Source organism: Aspergillus eucalypticola (genome assembly GCF_003184535.1).
Source record: "Aspergillus eucalypticola CBS 122712 chromosome Unknown BO83scaffold_7, whole genome shotgun sequence".
Classification (NCBI taxonomy): Eukaryota; Fungi; Ascomycota; class Eurotiomycetes; order Eurotiales; family Aspergillaceae; genus Aspergillus; species Aspergillus eucalypticola.
Window position 1 is genome coordinate 495,912 of NW_020290281.1, and position 23,553 is coordinate 519,464.

At 51.7% G+C, this 23,553-nt stretch overlaps 8 protein-coding genes across 8 annotated transcripts; 4 read left to right on the plus strand and 4 right to left on the minus strand.

Annotated features, from left to right (window-relative positions):
• Window positions 1–121: 121 nt before the first annotated feature.
• On the minus strand, window positions 122–5,016 carry fphA (putative sensor histidine kinase/response regulator). The gene is made up of 3 exons (XM_025530808.1): window positions 4,982–5,016; window positions 954–4,882; window positions 122–903 (listed from the first exon to the last, which is right to left on the minus strand). Exons 2-3 carry the CDS (start codon window positions 4,575–4,577, stop codon window positions 580–582), a joined length of 3,948 nt encoding a protein of 1,315 aa, XP_025390115.1. The 5' UTR covers window positions 4,578–4,882; window positions 4,982–5,016; the 3' UTR covers window positions 122–579.
• A 1,688-nt stretch (window positions 5,017–6,704) lies between these two features.
• BO83DRAFT_406822 (uncharacterized protein) lies at window positions 6,705–8,028 on the minus strand (the record flags this gene model as incomplete). The annotated part of the gene is made up of 2 exons (XM_025533900.1): window positions 6,705–6,935; window positions 7,083–8,028. The coding sequence occupies 2 exons, from the start codon at window positions 8,026–8,028 to the stop codon at window positions 6,907–6,909; spliced, it is 975 nt and encodes a 324-aa protein (XP_025390116.1). The 3' UTR covers window positions 6,705–6,906.
• A 173-nt stretch (window positions 8,029–8,201) lies between these two features.
• On the minus strand, window positions 8,202–11,575 carry BO83DRAFT_425199 (FAD-binding oxidoreductase; the record flags this gene model as incomplete). The annotated part of the gene is made up of 4 exons (XM_025535192.1): window positions 8,202–8,332; window positions 9,740–10,667; window positions 10,713–11,254; window positions 11,320–11,575. 4 exons carry the CDS (start codon window positions 11,573–11,575, stop codon window positions 8,202–8,204), a joined length of 1,857 nt encoding a protein of 618 aa, XP_025390117.1.
• A 1,883-nt stretch (window positions 11,576–13,458) lies between these two features.
• Window positions 13,459–15,626, plus strand: BO83DRAFT_224317 (GMC family oxidoreductase). Its single transcript, XM_025526848.1, has 3 exons — window positions 13,459–13,602; window positions 13,658–14,371; window positions 14,431–15,626. Exons 1-3 carry the CDS (start codon window positions 13,560–13,562, stop codon window positions 15,390–15,392), a joined length of 1,719 nt encoding a protein of 572 aa, XP_025390118.1. The 5' UTR covers window positions 13,459–13,559; the 3' UTR covers window positions 15,393–15,626.
• Window positions 15,627–15,860: 234 nt separating this feature from the next.
• On the plus strand, window positions 15,861–16,498 carry BO83DRAFT_425201 (uncharacterized protein; the record flags this gene model as incomplete). The annotated part of the gene is made up of 2 exons (XM_025535193.1): window positions 15,861–16,370; window positions 16,424–16,498. 2 exons carry the CDS (start codon window positions 15,861–15,863, stop codon window positions 16,496–16,498), a joined length of 585 nt encoding a protein of 194 aa, XP_025390119.1.
• Window positions 16,499–17,785: 1,287 nt separating this feature from the next.
• BO83DRAFT_334143 (putative MFS alpha-glucoside transporter) lies at window positions 17,786–19,451 on the plus strand (the record flags this gene model as incomplete). The annotated part of the gene is made up of 3 exons (XM_025528364.1): window positions 17,786–17,959; window positions 18,013–18,033; window positions 18,081–19,451. 3 exons carry the CDS (start codon window positions 17,786–17,788, stop codon window positions 19,449–19,451), a joined length of 1,566 nt encoding a protein of 521 aa, XP_025390120.1.
• An 869-nt stretch (window positions 19,452–20,320) lies between these two features.
• Window positions 20,321–21,412, plus strand: BO83DRAFT_376760 (MDR family NADP-dependent oxidoreductase). Its single transcript, XM_025530809.1, has one exon. The coding sequence runs from the start codon at window positions 20,348–20,350 to the stop codon at window positions 21,377–21,379; it is 1,032 nt and encodes a 343-aa protein (XP_025390121.1). The 5' UTR covers window positions 20,321–20,347; the 3' UTR covers window positions 21,380–21,412.
• Window positions 21,413–21,557: 145 nt separating this feature from the next.
• On the minus strand, window positions 21,558–23,103 carry BO83DRAFT_425204 (cytochrome and DOMON domain-containing protein; the record flags this gene model as incomplete). Its single annotated transcript, XM_025535194.1, has 3 exons — window positions 21,558–21,576; window positions 21,954–22,998; window positions 23,064–23,103. 3 exons carry the CDS (start codon window positions 23,101–23,103, stop codon window positions 21,558–21,560), a joined length of 1,104 nt encoding a protein of 367 aa, XP_025390122.1.
• Between the last annotated feature and the right edge of the window lie 450 nt (window positions 23,104–23,553).

Here is a 23,553-nt window from a genome sequence, read left to right on the forward strand (position 1 = left end):
ATTTTACATTCTACATACCAATACTTTCCACTGAGTTGAGAGTTATACCACGCGTAGCTGTGTTGACCATTCATCATAATATCACACGTGATATGTAGTATACAAAAGGGATAGACACCAGCAAATTCTCGCTAAAGCTAAGCAGGTAGAACGAAAACAATAATCCTTGTAAAAATAGATAACCGAACTTGCTATATGGCTGTACGTGTGCTCATAGACCATTAAACATAACATAATGCATAAACCGACCAACCAACCAAGCCATGATAAATGAAGGACTCAGATCCCATGAGTTTAAAACACAAAGATGAGCCTAGACAAATCAACTAATGGGGTATACATGGACAAAGAAATGTAGAATTTTCACAAGACGAGGCTCCAATCAAGTCGAACACACGTAGAATGCCGATCATTCATTTTCTTTCGTCATGTCGCGGTCGTGACTTTTGTGTGCTGTTGTAAAGTAGATGTGAATAATCATGCGCTCAAATGCATGACAAAAAATGGATAACGTATTCCGTGTGGACATACGCTATTTTGAGAATAGAAAGATGGTGATGATGAGGCAAAATGGTGGTGCTACTGCTTCTCGGGAATAGGCGTGAACCAGCCGCCTTGTTCCCAGTCGCAGCCTGGATGATACGTAGCAGCGTTTCTTGTATCTCCCGTTTCAAGGCCTTCAAAAAGCATGTTAAGTCGGTTGAAGTTGATGGGTTTCATGACCCAGCCATCGAAGCCTGCATCAACATATAAGGACATGTCCTTCTCCAAAAGAGAGGCTGAAACTGCAAATATGGGGATTCGATTGTTCAGGTTTGCGACCGATGAGAGCTCTGTCGAATCGGACGAGGTTTCGAACTGGCGGATCATTTCCGTCGATTTGATACCATCCACAATCGGCATCTATCTTGCATTAGCATGTCTATACTAACAAATACCTAAGGAAGGCCTACCTGGATATCCATCAAGACGACATCATATTGCGCAGAATCGGCTCGGTATGCAGCTGCGCACTCCTCACCGTTTACTGTCAGTTGGACAGTGTGGCCTAGCTTCCCGAGCCTCTTCTGTACAATCTTGCCATTGATAGGGTCGTCTTCGGCCACGAGAACGCGGTACTTGCCAGACGGGGCTTTAGTGTCCGAGTCTGCAGGAGCACTCGTTGGAGCGGGTCCTGCAGGGCCTGCAGTAGTGCTTGCCGGTTTGTCGGATATGGACAGATTCTGCACGTTCTGCTGCAAAGCACGTGTGACGTCATCCAATCTTTCAGGGGTGGAAGGCAGCGTAACGAGTTTCCGGCGATCTGAAGAGGGAAGCAGACCAGCAGCTTCGTCTTTCGTACGATCAATAGATTCCTCAACTACCAGTTTGGCGTCCAGCTCGTCTGCAGACGGGCTATTCGCGCCACGATAGCTACCACTGCGTCGCCATCCATCACTTGGTGCAGACGAGCTGCTGTCGACCAAGACAAACTCTTCCTTGGCCTCGAAAGGAATGGCACTATCGTCCTGCGTTGACGTTTGTGGGGTTTCGGGTTGGTCAGAATCCGTATCCTCTGGTGTAGCAAATTGAAGCGAAATCTGGAAGCGGCTACCCTTGCCTTCCTCCGACCGCACTGTGAGCTGACCGTGGGTATTCCGTACAATGCGAGACACCAAAGCGAGCCCCAACCCGAGGACACCTTTCTGGCGTTCACTCTCAGTATGCTGCGAATGATTGTTAGGATCTCGGTCGAAAAAGTAGCTGTCGTCCTCTGAGGAGACCTGCTCCAATTCCTGGAACATCGTCTCCAGTATAGCGGACGACATTCCGGTCCCCGTATCAAGCACCGTCATGTGTATGGTTGCAAACCCAGGCTCTGGATTGCCAGGGGCTCGCCACATTTCGACAGTGACGCCACCCGTAGATGTATGCTGGATTGCATTTGAGATCAGATTTGAAATTGCCTGCCGAACACGCCGTTCATCACCCACGACGGTCTTCGGAAGCCCGGGGTGGGCGTGGACCGTATACTCAATCCCTTTCCGGTGCGCCTCGCCGGAAAACATGCCGGTGGCTTCCTTGAAACATAACGGAAGATCGAAGGGTTCATCTTTGATCAGATTGTGTCCCTTTTCGGTGTTGGTCAGGTCCAATAGGTCGTTGATGACGTAGATCAATGATTTCGAGGCGGAGTAGGATTTGGTAAGGTTGTCGCGAGTCTCCGTGTCCAAGGCACCTTCGAGAGCAATTTCTAGATAATTGACAATGGCATTCAGCGGGGTTCGGACTTCGTGGGCTGAGTTAGCCAGAAGCAGCTTCGTCAACTGCGAACCTTCCAGCGCAGCTTCCTGTTGTCTCCATACTTTGATAAATTTGCCATAGACCAGGCATAAAACGGCTGCAGTCTCTACTTCCGATTCACTCCATTCACGAGCCCGGTCCATGACAGTCTCAGTCCAGACCTGGAAACTCGCGCGAGGTTCGAGGTGACCATTTTGCAGAAGTTTCGTATAAGGATTGCCACCCCATTTGATCTGCGTCAGCTCGCCCTTGCGGAAGAAGACGATAAAGTCCTTGCCATCGGCCGACAGAGGCACGTACAACATGCCCGAAATCTCCTTGAAGCCTGGCGGGTAACGCAAGTCTGGAAAGTCCTTCTTCACATGATGCGATGCAACGACGGAATTGAGCTGGCGGATCTTGAGAAACTCTAGCAGAGCCAGCATCTCCTGTGACTCGGTTGACTTTCCGAGGATCTTGGTCTCCCCTCTGATAGACAATGCGCCGTAGTCCGCATCAAAAAGCTTCAGTAGATCATCCGATGAGGCAATTATGTAACCAGAGGGGTTTGCATCCGTAGGTATGGTGTTTAGGAGCTTGCGTGCCTGGAGACGTGATGCGTAAGAGAGACGCTCAATGTTCCGAGAGAGTGTGTCACCGATCAACCGACACATTTTCCGAATCGGGAAAGGGACTCGCATGCCGGCGTCTCCATATGAGTGGCAGGAGATCAGACCCCAAAGATCATGCGTGTTGTTGATACTGATCGACATGGACGCACGGACCCCCATGTTCGCTAGGTACTTGATGTGGATAGGCGACATTGCACGCAAGTAGGCATGCGTCATGTCCAGAGGTGTCTTGAGATCCTCGATGCCTCGACACACCAACCGTGAGCTCATCTGCTCACGGTCGTAGAGTATGCGTACTTTGTTGAGACGATACAAGTCGCGGGCTTGCTTCGGAATATCCGATGATGGGAAATGTAACCCCTTATACAAGTCCTTGGTCATTCTCGTGTCAACTAATTCTGCCACCACATCTCCATTGGCCTCGCTATCGAATTGATATATCATGACGCGGTGAAATCCCGTCAACTCTTTAACTATGCCAATCGTAATGTTGAGCAAGGCGTCCATGTTCTGGGCGTCACCAAGCTGATCCTGAATCTGGCTAACAATACTGAACACCTCCATGGCAGCTGCCTCGCCCCTCCTTCTGCGTGCATTGCGAAGCACTCGTAGCGGCTGGCTGATGTTCACAGTGCTGCCTGCTAATTGATCCGGTGTTGGCTCAAAGCCCAGAGTATCTGTCGGGGATGTAGGTGTTGTGCGCCCAGCAACGTTGAGAGGGTTAATGCGGTCGTCCTCCAATTCGAACTCACAGATGAGCACATCCCGGTGAGCAGGGTTTACATGAATGGCACACCAAAAGCGTCGAGGCCGGCCAAATTGATCCTTGACAGCAAGGATGAATACCTCTGGGCCATCGCTAACGGGGTCGTATCCATCGTCTTTAATGAAGTCAATGTGATCGAGGAGGATGTCGGTCTGATCGTCATGCAGGAGGTCAGAGAAACTCTCCAGCGCAAAAAGGCTGCTTGGTGAGTGACCCAGAATAGCTTCAGAATTTTCACTAGCTACATGGACCGCTAGTGAACCCTCAGATGTCTCGCGCAAAACGAGCATAACGCCAAAGGTTTGCACGGCGCCCGGAATGTGGATCGGTTCGTCTTCACAGGCCCGAAAAGAATCGGGTGTATTGCCTGTTATAACAGCATGACCCGCCGCCGTGACCACGTGCTGGAACCGCGAAGTAACAAGGCTCGCATGGCCCTCTTCTGGCGCCACTTTCCTGTACGTGGAGCGTTCGTCCGGCGGAGCGTCTCGCTCGGCAGCGCTCGAGGCCGGCGAGAAGACATCAGAAGACTGCTGCGAGAGCCGACCGGTCGACTCAGGACTATGAACAGGCGCGTTGGGAGACGGATTGGTATGTGGCGAACTAGTAGATTGTGAACTCAATTGGTCCCAAGTATCGGCGTCGATAATTGAGTATGAGCGAGCACCACTTCGCGGAGAACGGATTCCATTTGGTATGCTTTGCTGAGTAGTGTCTGTAGAAACGGGATTGAAGGAAATGATTGACCGAATAGGGTATACTCGGTCCGTGCCGCCTACAGTCGTACCGTCCATGGAGGTATTGTGGCCTTGATCTGGAACAGTTGTTTCTTTGTTAGATGTCGGCGGTACTTCGGGAGCATGAGGGTCGAGATCCGTGCCCCGACCTGTCGAGGTGGGGGGATTGTTCGAATCCATTTTCGGACTAGGGGGGAGGAGCAGTGGCCCGGTAGAAAATTGTTTGCTCTCCACGTATGCTCAACGTGACATTGGCAAGTTGTGACTATGGGGTGACCTGGGCGATGCGAAGCAAGTGGTTTAACCGGAGTAAAATGTTGTCCTCCTAATTCGACCGCGGGGAATAATCCCGGTCGGTTGCCCAAGGCAGCCAGCGGGGCGAAACTGCTCGATATGGGGGAACGGGGCCGCAAAGAAATACTCGACGCACAAGGTGACGCGGGGTAGGACAAATCGGAGGATATGGGGGAGGAGTCTGGAGTATGCTGATGAAGGGTTAGCGGTGACTTGGCAAGCTGAAACAATGTAGCTAATAGTAAACCACCACTCATCCAGATGGGGGAGGGTAAGAACCAAACACATACTAACAATAGGTGAAGAGGGGAGGTCGAGACCCGGGGGGGAGGGGGTGTGGTGGCAGGCGGGCTGATAGTAAGGAGCAATATATTACCACTATATAGAATGGTCACAGAGGCGAAAGTGATATAGTTCGTCGCACTGCCCGAACAATTCAGATGCAGACCGGTTACCGACCGAGAGGGTAAGGTATTTCGGGAATTCAAACGCCCCCTTAGCGAGGGTTCCAGCGAAGAAACAAGCAAGATGGAGCAAGTCAGAGGAGAAGGAAAAAGAATCAGTTTCCTGAGGACGGACTCTCTTTCGTTCCCCAGATGGCCCGGATGCCTTCTTCGGGTTTAGCGGCCAGCCGTTGGTGGCCAGAAGTTGGCAGAAGCCAATCAGCAGCACAGATGACCCCTCCACAGGGCCTTCCCGCCCGACTGGGAAAAAAGATGAATTCCGTCCAGCCCGCGATTCACCACGATCGGGTAGTGTTCCTGCCAATCAAAATCCTGTACATCCCGTGACAAGTGCCGTTTCCAGACTAGCCCACACGTCCACTCCACACATACGTACCATGAGGGTTATTCCTGGCATTTTTGGCCAATTTATCTCTCCATTTCCTCATCGATTTAGCACAGTACCTGGATGGTTAGTCAGTCACGTTCATGTTCACAGTAACTTTCTGCCTGGTACGTAAGTTGTGATGAAAGTATGAAAGTGTGGCACAGCATTGTGGCCAGGGTTCACCCACCACACCTTCCCCAAACTTATCGACCCGGATAATAACTTAGAGTGAACATGAACGTTCAGGCAACCACCCACGAACACTCTCGTCCCAGAGATTGAAATTGACCAAGTGATGACATCATCGCCATCCGTCGGGGGGTTACAGGGTAGTTAGTCATATTCGTACATCCCTGCCTCAATCTTCCTAATAATTGGGTAGCTTCAAGCAACCTTTCAACAAACAATGAATTGATCCTGGTCGGAAACTTTAGTGGCACTGGCAGTGGCAGCGCCACGTACCATCGCGTCCCGTCTTCCAGGAATCAGGTACGATTCTTCCTTCGAAAGTCTTTCTTTTCTTTCTTAGACAATATCTGGCTGCATGTAAGGTTAACCCCGTCGCAGCTGCCAAGTGGAGACTGCCTACCTATCAGTCCGATTCAATGATCGGCCCTGTCGGCTTGGGCTATCTATCGATCCTTCAGTGTGTGAGCCTTCCATGACTCGCAGATTGACCGTCAGGCCGCATAAGAAACTCCCAAAAAGCAGGATACGGCCTGCTGTCTAGTGAACATTAAGAGTCATCTATTACGCAGGAAACGACCCTGGCCAGCCACGGGACTCCGCTTCTCATGACGGCTACCGGGACTAGACTATATGATACCTCATTAAGGGCTCCTCTCTGGACTCCATCTGGCTCGGACTGGTCCACGCCCATAGCCACTAGCTTGCCGATGTACCGCACCTATCTCATGCACGGGTCCGAGCTATCTAATTCGAATCGCCCGGTTGCTGGCCAGTGCTGCGGGTGATGATAGTTCCGGATTTCCGAGACGTCGGACTAGTTCCGACCCACCATCCGATTTCTGTCTCGGCCGATCTTGTTCAGGGCCCTGTGGACGGGCTCGATGGCGACATGCAACGATCTACTAACTTACTAACTTTGGAAATTTCGACCCGCCCAGTCACCCCCCACCCCCCCCCCTACGTCCGAATTAGGTATACATACAGAAGAGTGATCATCTATCGTAGCATGGTACAGATTATATACAGATATAGTATATACAGGAATAATGGTCATGACGTATACATGGCTCAGAGTGACAAAGACTCCGGTCCGGGCAGCCGTGTGGGCAAACTCAGCCATCACTGCAGCCACTTTCCCGAATCCCGGGCATTTTGCTGTATAATGCGCGGGAAACCTGCTCGGGGGGCGAGCTCTTTACCAGGGCAGAAGTCTTTCTCGGAAGACTAGAACCCGATATCAGTATCGGTGTAGCCCTGGTGTGAGATATATCACAGTTTGACTTCGTATATACATGCGGCAAGGTCTTGCAGCACAGAGAGAATTCGAATGTCAGGAAGGTCGCTCTATTTCCGACGAGGTGACATGCTGACTTCGGCGATCGGATAGGGCAAGACTGTCCATGGAGATGGCTGTCCACGGGTACTGCGACTGCCGTCGACTGTAGGCGGGGGCAGCATGTGTCACATCTCCCGTGATCTGGTTGGGATCAACAAATGTTGGGTAGGTCTCCTGATCCGAGGAGCTCGACTCCGCCGGGCGGGTATTGACCAGCGAAACCAGTTTCCTCAGGACGCCAAATTCTAGCTTCAGCTTCACACTGTAGACTGCAGCCTTCAAGGTGGTCTGGAGTGTGTATAGTCCCACATACTCTAGAACCAGGAGTGCGACATCCAAGAGAATGATCACCAGGTTGATGGCTATCAGCTCATACATGGTCTTATGCCTTTCAGCGTCCTTTTCGGGCCGCAAACGTAGCAGCTTCAGAGTCTCGGCGATATAAATGATCGAGATGAGAATCTCCTGTGCGCAAAACCAAGCAAGCTGCAAGCGCTCCATCACATTGAAACCTCGAATAACGGGCGTGGTGCCGACATAAATCGTACAATAGGTGAGAACGGTTGTAGGGATCAATAGGACGATTGTATCGAAGATGATGAGGTACAGCACCCGCCGCAACAGCGTTTGGCTCTGTACGACCAAATGGAGTCGAGAGTAGAGTACAATGGATTGGCCTGGGACCATAAAGTAAAAACCTAATGTAGAGAAGGTGACTGCAAACCAGAGGGGCCCAATGGCGAAGAACTCCAGCAGAAAGCCAATTGCTTGGGGGATGACGCCAAGCACGGCGGAGAGCAACATGGCCCAGAAATAGAGACCGCTGTAGCGAGTGAAGGTGAGGAAGATGAGAATGACGAGTTCGACAGCATTGTACAGAGCAATTGCACAGAAGACTGCCATCAAAATCTTGATGGCCATGCTACCACCCTGGTAACCTCCAATGAGGCCCTCGGGCGGTTTGGAGAGAGAATCCCACATGTTTGGGGATCGGTGACCTCGACCACAGGGTTAGACTGTTATGGTAGATGTCCACCACCCTCCCAGGAATGGAGGTCAGAGGACTAAGGCAGTAGGCCGGTTATAGATTCCGATTGCGATGAGTTTAGAAGGTAGCGCCATGTCAAATCGATGTCAAGATCCGGCAAATCGGTCTATGCGTTCCGACGAGCAAGAGATGCGACAGACCAGAAGCACTTGTAAAACCAAACCACGTCTTTCTTTGCATCCTTATCTTCCCAGTCGAATAACTGCCCAGTCGATCGCAAGGGGTCTCTGGAGCCTCCTAGGTCCAGATTAGCCTTCGTCAAGTGAGGCGCAGCGTCCGGTTTACCGGATAGCCATGAAACGCACGCAAGCGCCCAATTTCAATACTGATTTGAATGTAGGACGCTAGTGGGAGGAAAAGACTCTGGTGGCGATTTAAGGTGGTTGTTCGTACCGTTCGTCGCAAGATGAAGGGGGAAGGAGGTCTTCAAGGGCGACAGGGGAAAAGTCGGAAGGTTTTGGAGCGACGCCACTGGAGGTCTATTTTAATTGTATCGCTGAAGGAAGGCCAAAACGAACAGTGAAGGAAACTCAGAAAGAAAGAAAGAAAGAAAGAAAGAAAGAAAGCCGTTAACACCCGGAGGTGAGGGGTGGTTGTTGATTTCAAAAGATTGAGAGATTGAGAAAGAAAAGGGTAGAAGATGGAAAGGAGCGGGGAGGCGAAAGAAGAGCGACAGAGCGAGCGGAGAGAAGAGGAGAGAAGCGAAGGAAGAGAAGGGACTAGATTATTGGATCATGGGGAGGAGTTGGGGAGGGGGTTGGAAGAGACAGAGTTCTGGGATGGACTTAGGGAAGAGTCTGGGGTTGAACCCGCCTGCCTGAATTTCGGGGAAGCTGGCATTACAGCGCCGGCGCCTCTGCGAACTCTGCAGGCTTGGGCCTCTTGTCCGGCTGACCCTAATTCCGCGGGGGCCGGGCGGTGTTAACTGTTAAGGGACTCCCAGTCCTACTCTCCGTACTAACTAATAGTAGGCCTGGGCGCATACTCCAGCGTACCGAATACCCGCTGCTCTGGTTCCCCGGCTGGTTCGTCGGTTCTCCCAATAGCCGAGCCCAGCCAAGACTGTGGCTGGTGGTACGGTATTTGGGGGGGAGGAGTCACATGGTTCGTCTGCTCTCCCTCGTCTAACTTCCCTGGAAATGTCAGTTCCAACTCCCTTCCCCCTCTCCTTCCCTCATCTCCCCTACCCTTCACTTTCTATATTGGTGCTTCGCCATCTCGTCCGAAAGATACCCAAATTAGACATGGGGTTTCCGAAGCACAACCTTTCGTGGCTCTAGTGCTTTACCCCAGATTTCTGTTCAGTAACACGAACCTAATAGTAACCCCCTTTTGGAACTTCAAAACTTTGATGGTCCTAGCATCTTCTCGTATGCACCTCCCTCCATCTACACGAAATAAGCAAGGATCTGCATAATTCGTTCCTCAGCCGGGAACGAAAGCTGGTCAGTGCCATAAAAAACTATTCATGCCATGTGCTAAAGTTCCGCATTCCATCGATCCCATTGTTGTGGACCCGAAGCCACTGGTTCTCCTAATTATATACTTGGCTTCGGATGAGAGCGCCAGCCTACGGTGGCATGAAAATCCTCCCGCATACTTTGATGGCCTAGACCGGTGCCATAGTCTCCTTCCTGCACATACTCTCAATATCCCAGTCCTCGCTGCCAACCCCGTTCCGCACCATGAACAGGCCGTCCGGATCCCACTGGCTCTTGATTTGACGCAATCGGCCATAATGGCGACCCCAGAAAGCATTTTGAAAGTCACTCTGATCAGGATCTGCCTCGTTGAAGTAGACACCACCTCCCTCAGGATCGATGGAGGCAAGGATAGGTGTATTGATCTGGGACAGCGTTTGATGTGCGGCTGATTGTGCTTCGGGCGTGGGCGGGAATGATTGCATCAGAACTGCGAGGAGGGAAGATGACCGCCACATCGGATTGACAGATGTGTCTTCCTCCTTGGCGTTGAGGTTAATCTGCCCTCCCAACACATTGACCGTGATTAGTGCCCCAGGATCCAATACCAGCTTCGAAAAGGACGCTGTCAGTCTTGAAGTGCCGGCGATGCTATTAATGAATGACTCGGATATCACTACGCTGCTTTGCAGGTATCCGATCCCGCCAATGTCTGCCTGCTTGGGAATAGTGAGAAAGGCGCTGATTCTGGAGTATTCGGCCAACTCATATTGATACTCGATACCAAGCCAGTCAAGAAACTTCAGAAAGGGCAGAACCTGTTCTTCAAGCAACTTTGAATCGTTGTCGTCCCAGACGAACATTGTCCAGTTCACGTACCAATGGTAACTCGGTAGACGACCTACTATGTACTGTCCAGAATTCCCGTTGACCGACATGGATTGCGTTAGTCCCACAATCTGTGTTACTGTTTGCCAGAATATATTATCTGCTTGTGGATAGGTGAAATGGATGGTCGGGATAACTGATGGGATATCTCGGAATGTTCGCATCGTGACTTTGGTGACAATGCCATAAGTGCCTCCTCCGCCTCCCCGGAGGGCCCAAAACAGATCCTCGTGATGGTTCTCGTCTGCAGAGACTATGTCGCCCTGGTTCGTTTAGCGCTGTGAGCGTCGATGGAAAGTTGCACGTACCTGTGCCGTCACAACTTCCAGTTCCAGAACATGGTCTACCGCCAGTCCGTACAATGGACTAAGGACTGTTGACACTCCACCTCCCTGGAGATACCCTCCAGCAACGCCGACCGTGGAGCATTCGCCTGCTACCACGATAAGTCCCCGAGCAGCAGCGGCGGCATAAAGCTCACCTACCATGACTCCTGCCTCGATTGTGACAGCAGGCACTCCAGTGGCGTCGATTTTATCCATTTTTAACCCCCCTTGGGAAGGGACGAAGTCGTCGTGGAAGGTTATGTCTTTCAAGCGATTCGTGAAGACCTGAAGAGAATTGGGAGCACCTGATCGACCAGTTGAGTCATGACCCGTATTCTTAATAACCAACCGAATATTTCTTTGATTGGCAAACCTGACCACCGTGCGGATCTCGGTGACCGAGTGGACTACTGCAGAGTATAACGGTATGCGCCCTTGCCCGCACATGGAGCTCGAGTTTGCCTCAATGGTACAACTTTCGTTTTTCCCCGGCCAATTCTCCCAGTTGAAGCTTTGCAAAGCTCCTGTGGTGTTTGCATGCATGTCAGCGACAACAGACCGAGGCAATTTCTCATGACTGGCAGCCTACCTGGTTGCTCTGCGCGCCAGTTAGAATCGTACTGCAAGTGAACAAGCTGATTGCAGGAGGCTTGGTTAAAGAAGGGCGCATGGCATACGTGACCAATGGGGTAGACGCGAACCAAACGGCCACTGATGGATTCATTCAAGTGTTTCCACTCATCCTCGGAAGGCCAGCATGCGTCGCTAGGTTGACACCGACATGCAAAACTGGCTCTGACGAGAGACGATACCTCGAGCATCAGCAATGCTAGGTTTATCAACATTGTTGATCGTTGTGGTTGATGCACCTAACTCGCTGACAGTGGCAAGCATAGGAAGCTCCATTCGAAGCATCGAGCATATCGGGGAACGGACCTACTGGGTCGGAAGGTCCTTCCTGTGTTACTACTACTAACTTTAGATCTCCATGGCAGCCTCTCGTCATATTTGCTCGACAAACATTTTGACGACTATATTAATACCCAAGCTACTTATGTGCGGACCTTATCTTGGGCTGTGACACCAAGCTACGCGCGGTGTAACTATGCGTCGCTAAGGTGTACGACTGGGGGACCGGATGCACCCAGGGCGGGCCTCAAAGTACCCTTATTAGAACTTTCTCTTAATAAGAACAGTCGACCACTAGCTTCAGGAAGAGGAAGTAGTACAATTTACCATGCAGGTAAGCGGCAGTACAATAGAAGAGGTTCTTTATTTCGTGCCTGTTGGTAGGTGCCCCTTATGATGCTTGCCTGCAATTGCTGGTTTATATATAGATGTAAAGGTAAACGGATATACAAGCGCATAATGAGACCATCCATCATCTTCATGCCTGCTTTGATCTTTCAATTCTTTTTACACTTTGTCCTTGGTGACCGTCTACTAAGTAAAGCAACTGCTAGAACGTAGCAGGATGCCTTTACCCAATGCAGTGTGGCCTCAGGCATGGAATTTGGAGGGCTCTTTTCTCGGCTCTCCATCTCCCATATTTAGCAATACAACTCCACTCTCGTTCACAGCCCGACTTTGCAACCATTTACCATCACTGATTTTCTCCGGACTCCGAAGTACTACCGTTAGTACTACTGTATCCGAGCTACTGTACACCTGTCTTGGTTCGACAAACGCTCCCCACTTGGGTTGCGCCCCGATCGGCGCTGCCGCGCAACCTACGGAGGACAGATTACAGAGACTGGTGAAGTGGCCGCGCTAGTCGCGCTGGACGAGCTCTTCGCTGACCCCCTCTTCTCCACAAGGATTTCGGATTTCCATCCCCGATCAAGAGTCTAAGAGGCCCCCGTATGTCGTCCTCATCGCCGTGCCGATTGACTCTGCTGCTCGGGCGCTAAGTTCGGACCTGGAGTACCAGACGCTTGAGGCCTGGGGAGGAAGTAATGCGGGCGTCGATTTGTCTGTTCGGTAGTGAAGGAGGAACAAAGAAGAAAAATAAAAATAAAAGCGATGCGGGAGGTGATAAGCTTCTGCAGCAAACTGCATTCCATTATGCAAGTTTTCTCAACCTCGCGTTTCTGCAACTCTTCATGAACTCCGCCAAGCAGTATCTGATCTCGTACCCCCCGGTCGCATACCCGACAATTCTGGTCTAGTCGGCTTACAGAGAGGTCTGCACTGGAATGTTATGTCTTCTCCCCTCTTTGCTCGTGTTCACTTCCACCAATGGCAAAGAGCTGGACGACAAGTGGTGGGCGAAGGAGAATTCAGCAGGGCGACTAGGAAGATGATCCCTGTCAAGCTTATGCATGCTGTTAACTCCTTGAGACAATGCGTCAATTCCACTGCGGAAATGCCCCCGAGGAGGGAAGGTCTCGGGGAAATAGAGCTGTCGGTCTTGCGCCGCGAAACTCAAAGATCATCACTTTGAACGGCTCTGAGTGGACCTCACCAGTTTGCCTAGAGACGTCCAACTCACTTAGTCTTGACTTTGTGGGCCTGGAATAGCCCATGATGTGTCCGCACGGCTGACTTGACCCAGGACACGGCAGCTCAGAACACAACGGTGTAAACCGTCTCTGGTTCCGTTTTTTAGGTTGGCCGGGAATGGACATGGCGCGAAGGTTGCGGGGTTGTCATTCGTATCTTACTGTCGATCCCAGGACTAGACACAATGGGAGTCCCACCCGCCGAGCTTCTGTCAGTTGCCTTTATTTGGGGCATCTGCTCTTCTGACTTGTCATCCTTTTGTCTTGTGAGACACTGTTCTTATCGCTGTGTTACGATTGCCGACAGGGTGGTACTCTTGACTTTACAATGGCCTCAACTGATCAGACGTGGGAATTCGTCGTTGTGGGTGGTCAGTATGGAAGTCTCTTCGTTTATCAGGACCTTTACACCTAACAATATTATAGGTGGCCCGGCGGGTTGTGCCCTTGCCTCAAGACTTGCTCGGTCAACGCGACGCCCTCAGGTCCTCCTGCTTGAAGCCGGCCCTCGTAAGGATGATCTATCGCTGCGTGTGGACGGCCAGCGATGGCAAACCTTTATGAATGAGGACCTGAATTGGGGCTACAAGACCACCCCGCAAGAGCACTGTAATGGTCGACAGATCGACTATTCTCGGGGCAAGGTGCTGGGTGGCAGCAGCGCCATCAACTTCGGTGTCTACACCGTGGGTGCGCGAGACGACTATAACCAATGGGCTGGGCTTGTTGATGATGACTTATTTCGCTGGGAGCGCATGCAAGCTCGATTCAGGCAGTTGGAGACGTTCAACGGTGCCATTGTGGACCCAAAGCACAGCAAATATGCGACCCCAAATACCTCGGACCACGGCTCCCAGGGGGGTCTGAAGGTCGGCTATGCGGCTGAATGGGAGCAGGATCTTCCTCTCATGATGGATGTGTTCGAGCAGGCTGGCCTGACTCGCAACCCTGATCACAACTCGGGAGACCCGATTGGAATGGCTCTGGTCATCAATTCATCCCACCAGGGCCGAAGAGTGACGGCAACTGACCTTTTAGATGGGGCACCATCTAATCTGACTATCATAACGGAGACGCCGGCGCTCAAGCTCGTACTCCAAGGCACCAAGGCTGTTGGTGTGGAAACCACGGGGGCAAGATGTATGCATTAAAATCATCATTTGATTGAATTATCCAACTAACCAGGCTCGTCGCTGCAGACTTCGCATCTAAGGAAGTGATTCTAACAACCGGATCACTGGACACGCCCAAGATCCTCATGCATTCGGGACTTGGACCAGCGGACCAACTGCAACAATTTGGGATCCCCATCATCAAGGACATACCCGCGGTAGGTCAGGGTCTTCGAGACCACTTCTTCGCACCGCTTTGCTTCCAACGAAACCCGACAACGAACGATCGCGATGCCTTCTTCGGCAACCCGGCCGCCATGGAGTCGGCTCTAGAGCAATGGAGCAAAGATGGCACTGGACCATGGGCACGTCACTCGTGTCAGATTGGCGCCGGCTGGCTCAAATCGGATCGCTTAGTCGCATCTGAAGAATTCAAAGCACTGCCTCCGACTGTGCAGGATTTCCTCCAACGCGACACGGTGCCGCATTATGAATTCATGACACACTTCCCACTGCATCTTATCTCTCCCGAGCCCTTCAAAGACTACAGCTACGTTTGCATGCTCGTGTTCTTGATGAACGAGCAATCCAGTGGCGAAGTACGTCTGCAGTCAGCCAACCCCGAAGACCCGCTGTTGTTTGACCCGAAGTTCCTGTCACATCCGTTTGACAGGCGCGCATGTATTGAGATCTACCGCCATGCGCTAGAGGTAACGAAGCATGAATCTTTCCAGAAGGACACAGTGTCCGCCTTAATTGCTCCTCCGTCCGATTCGGATGAGGATATTCTTGACTTCTGGAAGAACACACTCGGGTCCAGTTGGCACATGACTGGCACGACCAAGATGGGCAAATCCGGGGATGTCGATGCGGTCGTGGACAGCCGGTTCCGGGTATTTGGTGTCGAGAATCTGCGAATCGCTGACATGGGTGTGGTGCCTGTTTTGACCAACAACCACACGCAGGCAACCGCGTATGTGACTGGTTTGACATGCGGCGATGCGCTGGCAGAGGAATATGGACTTGATATTTCGGAGGCTCGATTGTAGGTGGTTTACAAGACCTGAACAGGAATTCGTCTGGAATGTGACTATGGTCAATCACTGGCTCTCTACATTGACATCTTATAAGGGCCTATGTCAATCTATATCTGGAGCCGGGACTCGGTGTATACGAATGATGATGTTCTGAATGTGGGACTGGTGAAATTTCTATACGATTCTCATCATTTCATCACCCTCCCGTCTTCAAATGGCCAGTCGTGTACCTCATCAATACGAATAAATGATAATACCCTACGTAACCAGGAACGTACCTTTCCTTTGGAAGTCCAGATATCTCGGTCTTTACCTGTCCATCACATTACATTCCAGCGCAACAACTAGGACGACAACAAAAGAAAGTCTCCACAACTACTAGTGTCTCAGTTACGCAATATCTACTCGCAGGGTAAACATTTCTTTACTTGCTATATAAACAAAACCCACCTGAAAAGCTACATCACCAAAACCAGAACAATGGAATCACCACACAAGATATTCCTCATCCCCGAGGTACTGGAACAAGTCCTCGTGGAGCTTGATGCAACCACCCTCCTTCTCTCCCGACGCGTCTGCCACCTCTGGAACTCACTCATCAAGACATCCCCGACCCTTCAAAGAACCCTATTCTTCCGACCTGAAAGGCAGCCACCCACCGAAGAGCAGAATCCCAAGCGCACCACAAACCCGTTCATGGACAAGCTTCTGAAGCACTTCGTCAGCAACCCTAGATCAGTCAACAGCACACAAGGTAGCAGCAACTGGCTTCGCCCATTCATGCCCCTACAAACAACGAACCATCCAAGGCTAGGACGGAACCACCCCTACTCCCGCCCCGAAGCCAGCTGGCGAGAAATGCTCCTCGACCAACCACCAACCCCGAGCATAGCGGTCGGGGATGACCTCATGCCCCTGAGGGCATTTGGGGTACTCTGCGACGAGAGAAAGTCCGTCCTCAGACTAAAGCATCTAGAGACGCTTGTTCAGGTGTGTTTATTGCTCCCTGTGGGGAACATTCTCATCTTCTACCCTATGCAAAGTCGTCCTTTGTGCCGCGCGTCGGTCTCATGCCTACGAAGATGTTTGGAAAATCGTCACACTTATATCATGCCTAGATCCTTTAGGCCGACGGGATTGTCTGCGGCGGGGGGAGATGCCTCCATGCAAGGTGGCAGAACTGCAGGTGTCCCATGGTTGACTGGGGTTATGAGGTGGCTTAAGGAGTCGGGGTGGGGGTGTATGCGGGAGATTCGGAGCTTGGAGCATGCTCTTCACTTTATGGACTTATACTTTGTGTGAGGTCGGACGGTATGAAGTACTAGGGTGGGAGAGTAGTGGGGACATGCAGATACTTGCTTCTGCGCTATACTATGGAAAGTGTGCGTATAATTACATCCGTTGGTGATTAGAAATTTGTGTACTCTGATGAAGAGTGTAGATTTATGTCGAAAGATGGCTGGGATAGTAGTTAGGATATTGCTTGTCGAATGATATTGAAGTTTGCTCATTGTGCAACGTTAGGCATACTCACATCGTAGTATATACAGATTGCATTCGCCAGCATGAATTCGGAGTATTACACAATGCTAGAGGGTGTGTCAAGTCTCGAGATGAGCAGGAACATTTTAGGGTAGTAGTTAATGAATAAGAAGCCAAGTAGATGCTCACCAACAACAAGCACACTATATGCAGGCACAGCCTGTCAATACTGTCCCTCGTGACCGCCCACTTGACCGCTAAAGGCGGCAGAACCTAGTGAACCTCGATCAAAAGCCCGCGGATTTAAGCGGATTTAAGGCATTCCAGAATCCAAATGGTCACCGTGGATTCTGTATGTTTTTGACCGCCTTTTGAATTCTGCCGTTTGGGGTGCCAGCGCCTTTGGTTTTATCTTATACTGTCTAGTTTAGCACGATTAAGCTAGAAGAATGAACTTTATTAAGGTTTCCAGCCCCCCCAAAAAATAAAGAAAAAATGATATTATACCATCAAGCTGCAGTTGGTATATACTTTAGTATGAATTTTTGATAGTATATGTAAAAACTTGCTCAATTGCCCAGCATCCCACTACCACTAATTGTCTCGGCAGAGACCCCCAAGGTCCTCGAAAGACAGCACAGGAGAGTTTCCCAATCTCTCCTACCAATCAAGTACAGTGCATTCCGTACGATATTTGGGATGTGGATAATGGATTGAGCAAATCATAGATAGATGAGAAATAGAGATGCTTAGCTGCACATCGCATCGATGAGCCATACAATAAAATAAATGGTACCGACATCATGCTGTCCGAAGCGATTGGCGCAATCAACCGAGCCAAGAAGGCCAAGACAGCAGCGCGTCACACATATAAAGCAGATGAACATCCAGTATGTGAGAAGAATAGAGTTCGTCACCCCGCCATGGGTAATATTCAAGATGAAAAGCGACAGACAGTCGTTCAGGTTCTTGCGGATGGTGTGAGCGATGAAGCCGAGTTTGCGCAGGAGTTCACTCGAAAGGAACATGCGCTGGGGTTCTGGGAAGCCATGCAACGGCACTGGCCGGCTGTGGCTTGGGCGTCGTTCATGAACCTGGTAGGAAATTACTATATTTGTTCGGTTGAAGAGCAGCTGTTAACTTGCCATAGGCGACCATTTTGAAAGGCATTGTAGGTTATCCTCCATGTGAAGTGAGATGTAGCCCTAACTGGTATAGGATGGCGGTATTGTCAAAGGTCTAGTCGGTCTCGATGTCTTCAAAAAGACATACGGCTACAACTACCATGGGGAATACGTCTTAGCTGCTCAGTGGATCTCCGCCTTCCAATACGCCAATTTACTAGGAGCCATCGTGGGCGCCCTCTGCTCGGGCTTTGCTTACGATCGCTTCGGTCCACGAGTGATGATAGCTGTGTGTTCGTGTCTGTCCATCGCATTCATCTTCGTGCAGTTTTTCAGTCATACGCCAGCCCAGTTGTTTGCGGGCGAGCTCATAAATGGGTGTATCATCGCATTTTACCCCATTTGTGCCTCCGCGTACGTGGGTGAGGTGACTCCGCTAGCACTCCGCGGGTTCGCGGCTACAATGACCAACCTTGCCTTTTCGATCGGGTCGCTCATCGCATCGGGCATCCTAAAAGGCACGGAGTCGCTGAACACCACCATGTCGTACAAAATCCCCATCGCGACGCAGTGGGCGCTACCATGCATCATGCTGGCGCTGATTCTCTTCTGCCCTGATCCACCATACTGGTTGTGTCGGCATGGGCGCAACGAAGCGGCACTAGCATCATTGCGGCGTCTAGCAACTCCAGGTGTAGATGTGTCGCGGCAACTATCCCATATCGAAGAGACACTGCGTCTAGAAGCCAGTTTCCAGGCCGACCGACCGACATACCGGGAATGTCTGCGTGGGCCAAACCTCCGCCGCCTGCTGATCTGCGTGATGGCTTACAACATGCAAGCCTTCACGGGAAATGTCTTCTTCATCAACTACGCCGTGCATTTTATGGAGCTGGCGGGCTTGGACTCGTCAAATGCATTTTCGATGAACATCGGACTGACGGCGCTGGGACTTGTCGGAACATGTCTATCGTGGCTATTACTGCCCTATGTGGGCCGCCGAACGATGTACATCTTCGGGTGCTCCGCTTTGGCGGTGGTACAGTGCCTGATCGGTGTGCTCGACGTCGTCCCACGAGACAATGCCACGGTATGGGGACAGTGTGGGCTCATGTTGGCCTGCACGTTCGTGTATGATCTCAGTCTCGGGCCATTCTGCTACGTGCTGCTGGCGGAAGTCTCATCGGCGAGACTGCGGGGACTGACCATCGCGCTGGCCACAGTCAGCTGCTTTGTGTGGTCGGTAGTGTTCGCAGTAGTGATACCGTATGCGATGAACGAAGACGAGGGGAACTGGCGGGGCAAGATGGGATTTTTATTTGCGGGGTTGGGCGCACTGTGTGCAGGTTATTGCTTCTGGTGGATGCCAGAGACGCAAGGAAAGACGTTTGAGGAATTGGATGTGCTATTTGAGAAGGGCGTTCCCAGTCGAAAGTTCAAACATTGTGTGGTTGAGATGCAGTAAATAGAAGTCAATACTGTCGATGCCGAAGACCGAATCTATCCTACCAAAAGATTGACAGCTTATGCTGACTAATACCGGGGTTAATGGAGATAGATAACCTAACAGCAAATCCATTGAATCAACCTCAACATCCTCCACTGCCGAGGTATCTGGATGATTTTCTTCAGTCTCAATACATCTTCTATTTCTGCTTGATAAGCATCGGTTGCCGAATACTAATCAGTTTCACCGTCTGCATTGAATCCCCCACTTGTCCCCTTATCCCGAGGCCCGTAGCATAACTCGAGTCTCGACACCGTAGTCCCCGCCGAGTGGAAACTTTCCGGCTTCCATTCCTGATTCTAAGTTCGCTCCGCCAGTATGACATAACTAACCCTTCACGGAGATGCGTTTCCGTCGAGTGTAGCCTATCGGAGGGGTACCTTTACACAGTAAGAACTGAATTTGAAAGGGTTCGTTTGTTTGAAACCATCTCCCACTCACTCTTTGGGGGGGAAAAAAAAATTCTAACTTGCCGAGCAGGACTCGTCGTTCACATCCTGCCCGGTTGATGCCCCGAACAAGCATATCCCCCGATTGCCTCATCACCGGCACGGTCCACCAGAGCCGTGGTTCAACGGAGCTCCTGCACCAATCTGCCCGTTGTCCCGGTCGAAAACCCACCCACACCAGCCTGTTTCTGGCAAGAGCCTAGGTAACTCAAAAAAAAGACATTCCTCGTCTCGAGAAGCTTCTGCTTGCTTAGGGGGCAATACAGTAGAAATCACCATGGTGCTTTGTAATCGACATTCCACCCGCCATGATCCGCAGGAAATATAAACCCTACGTCAGACCCTTATTCCATTCATAGCATCTCAAAACACATTCAAGTGAAATATACACACACCATAATCACCATGTCCAACCAAAGCCTCGTCTTCAAGCAAGTCCCCACCGGCTACTTCGTCCCCGGCCAGGACGTCGTCATCGAGCAGGCCTCGTACGACGCCTCCGCCCCGGCCCCGGAGGGTGGCATCTTCGTGCAATCCCTCTATGCCAGCTTCGATCCCTACATGCGCGGCCGCATGCGCCCCGCCCACATCAAGTCCTACTCCCCCGCCTTCACCCTCAACGCTCCCATCGACAGCAGCATCATCGGCAAGGTCCTCCGCTCCAACACCCCCGCCTACAAGGAGGGCGACCTGATCATCGGCTTCCTCCCTATCCAGCAGTACATCTCCGTCGCCGCTGACCAGCTGGTTCGCGTCCGCGCCCTCGAGAACCCCCTCGGCATCGAGGACCTCCGCGTCTTCATCGGCGCCCTCGGCATGCCCGGTCTGACTGCCTACTCTTCCCTCTACGAGATCGGCAAGCCCAAGAAGGGCGAGACCATCTTCGTCTCCGCTGCCAGTGGCGCTGTCGGCCAGCTGGTCGGCCAGCTCGCCAAGCATGAGGGTCTGAAGGTCATTGGATCCGTCGGATCGGACGAGAAGCTCGACTTCATCATCAAGGAGCTTGGCTTCGACGGTGGTTTCAACTACAAGACTGAGAAGCCGGCTGATGCGCTGGCCCGTCTGGCCCCCCAGGGTCTGGATATCTACTACGAGAATGTTGGTGGTGAGCACCTTGAGGCTGCGCTGAACGCGATGAACGATTTCGGTCGTATCGTCGTGTGCGGTATGATCTCGCAGTACAATGGCGGTGGTTACCCGATTAAGAACATCACCAATGTGCTGACCAAGCGTCTGGATATGCGTGGTTTCATTGTCGGTGACAAGGGTATGGGTGATAAGTATACTAAGGAGCATCAGGAGAAGGTGCAGAAGTGGATCAAGGAGGGCACTTTCAAGACTTTGATTCATGAGACTCAGGGTATTGAGAATGCGCCCGAGGGTTTGTTGGGTATTTTCCACGGAAAGAACCTGGGTAAGGCTGTTCTTAAGTTCTAGATGCAGCTTGCAGCTATGCAGCTATGATATAGATATGGTATAGATAATAATGAACATTCACAATTTCATAACTAAGAACTGATCTAGTATTTGGTCTTGGTATAAATAAAGTGCTGACACCACGTGGGATCCACTAGTTAGTCACTACTCCGACCCTTGGTCCTTGCCAGAACTATTCTCATCTTTGGTGGTCTATACTAACACACACTTAACACACCTGATCATCATCATCATCATCCTACCCAACCCTCTCCTCCACACTACCCCCCTTCTCTCCATCACCATTACCATCTTCCCTCCCCTCCACACTTTCCACCCTCCCGCCATCCCTCTCTCCCTCCACACCCCTCCTCTTCCTCTCCACCATCCACGCCACCAACAGCCCCCCAAATAAATCCCCCCAACCACCCCCGCCACAACCGCATACCCAACGACCGCCCCCACCGGCGCCATCCCCATACCCCTGGCAACATGAATCCCAATGCCCCCATTAACCACTCCCACCACAATAACCACCCTCCCAAGCCACCTATGACAAACCCCCCACACCGTCCTACCCCCTGTCCTCACATACCCAAAATGCTGCAACCAGCCCATAGCCGGCTGGAACAGCACCAACACCCCGACGACAATAATCCCGAGGATCGGGTGCGCCGTGCGCAACTGCCCCGTCTCATAGGCAAGGTAGATGCCGCATCCGAAGCCCGCGAGGGTCATAAGCATAGTGAAGAACTGGAGGGGCATATGCAGTCTGAATTTTGAGATGGGGAGGGAGATGGGCAGGGGCATGAGCAGGGCGGAGAGCGGGTAGAACAGCACGAAGGAGAGGGCCATGAGGGTTGCGTGGGAGATGAGGATATGGGTCATTTTGGTGAGGTTTGGAAGCGGGGAGGAGGTTGTGGATGGGTTGGTGGTAGGGGATTGGGCGGGGATGGAGTCGGTGAGTGGGTTGTAGTTGGCGAAGGGGTTTGTGGTGTTGCTGCTGCTGCTGCTGCTGCTGCTGCTACTACTACTACTGTCTGGGGATGTGGTGTCGTTGGGTTGAGGTGGCATACCGGCCCGAGTGAGATCGACTTGGATACCGCCCATGTCGTCGTGGATGGAGATGTCGGCGTCCATGGCGGCGGAGTTGATGGGTACGCCGGCGCGGTAGGCCCAGATGAAGGGGAAGTTGGTGTCCTTGGGGTTCATGGTGCCGGTGCCGTCTTGCCAGGTGAGACAGTTGTCGCAGCGGAAGTTGGCTGTCATGGTTGTTCTGGTGTTATCGGAGGAGGGGGAGCTGCTGTTGGTGAGGGCGGCGGTGGTGGAGTTGATGGTGGAGATGCCGGTGCCTGGGAGCATGGTGATTTGGGTGTTGCTTGTGTATTGGGGTTCGAAGTGGCCCAGGCCGGAGCGCGGGGAGAGGGTGATTTTGGTCGAGGACGAGGTGTATAGGACGAACATGTTAGCGCCGGTCATTTGGGCGCCTTGGCCTAGGCCGACCCATTGGATGGAGGTTGGGGCCGTGATTTGGACGTAGATTGGGCCTGGGGTGGAGAGGGTGGTGGTGTTGGGGATGGTGAGGCTGTAGATGATGTCCGGATTGGTTGGGGGGGAGAAGGAGATGATGCTTGCGTGGGCTGGTATTCGGCTTGGTTAGTATGGGTAGAGGTGGTAGGTGGTAAAGGGAAGGGAGGGGAGGTACCTAGCCCTAAGGCTATGGGGAGGAGGTTGAGCCACTTCATGGTGATGTTACTTGGGATAGTGGTGGGAAGAGGATCAGGCAGGCCTACTTACCAGACTAGAGTCTGGTAAAGAGGATATATACTGTCCTGGCGGTCAACGTGTCTCTAACTGAAGCTACCTGCTAGGGTCATGCATGTAGAGACAGACATGTTCCATTGCAACGACGTTGGAACGTTGATAGATACTTGTTTCTGTATCTCCCCCTTGCATCGCCCTTGCAGGGCTTGATTCTCCGCCAAGCTGACGGCTCGAAAATGGTAGCTGTCATGGTGGAAAACTAAGGTTCAATAGACGTGGATCATCCCGATGGCATTGGGCTGGAATGGTGCTGTTGGAGCAGTCGGGACTCGGGAGATACTAAGCCACTATGTGACATGGAGCTGGAGGGAGCCAAAAAGGGACGTGAGGGATCAGCGAGGGGGTCCCTTGCAGGGGTGGTATGTGAGAAA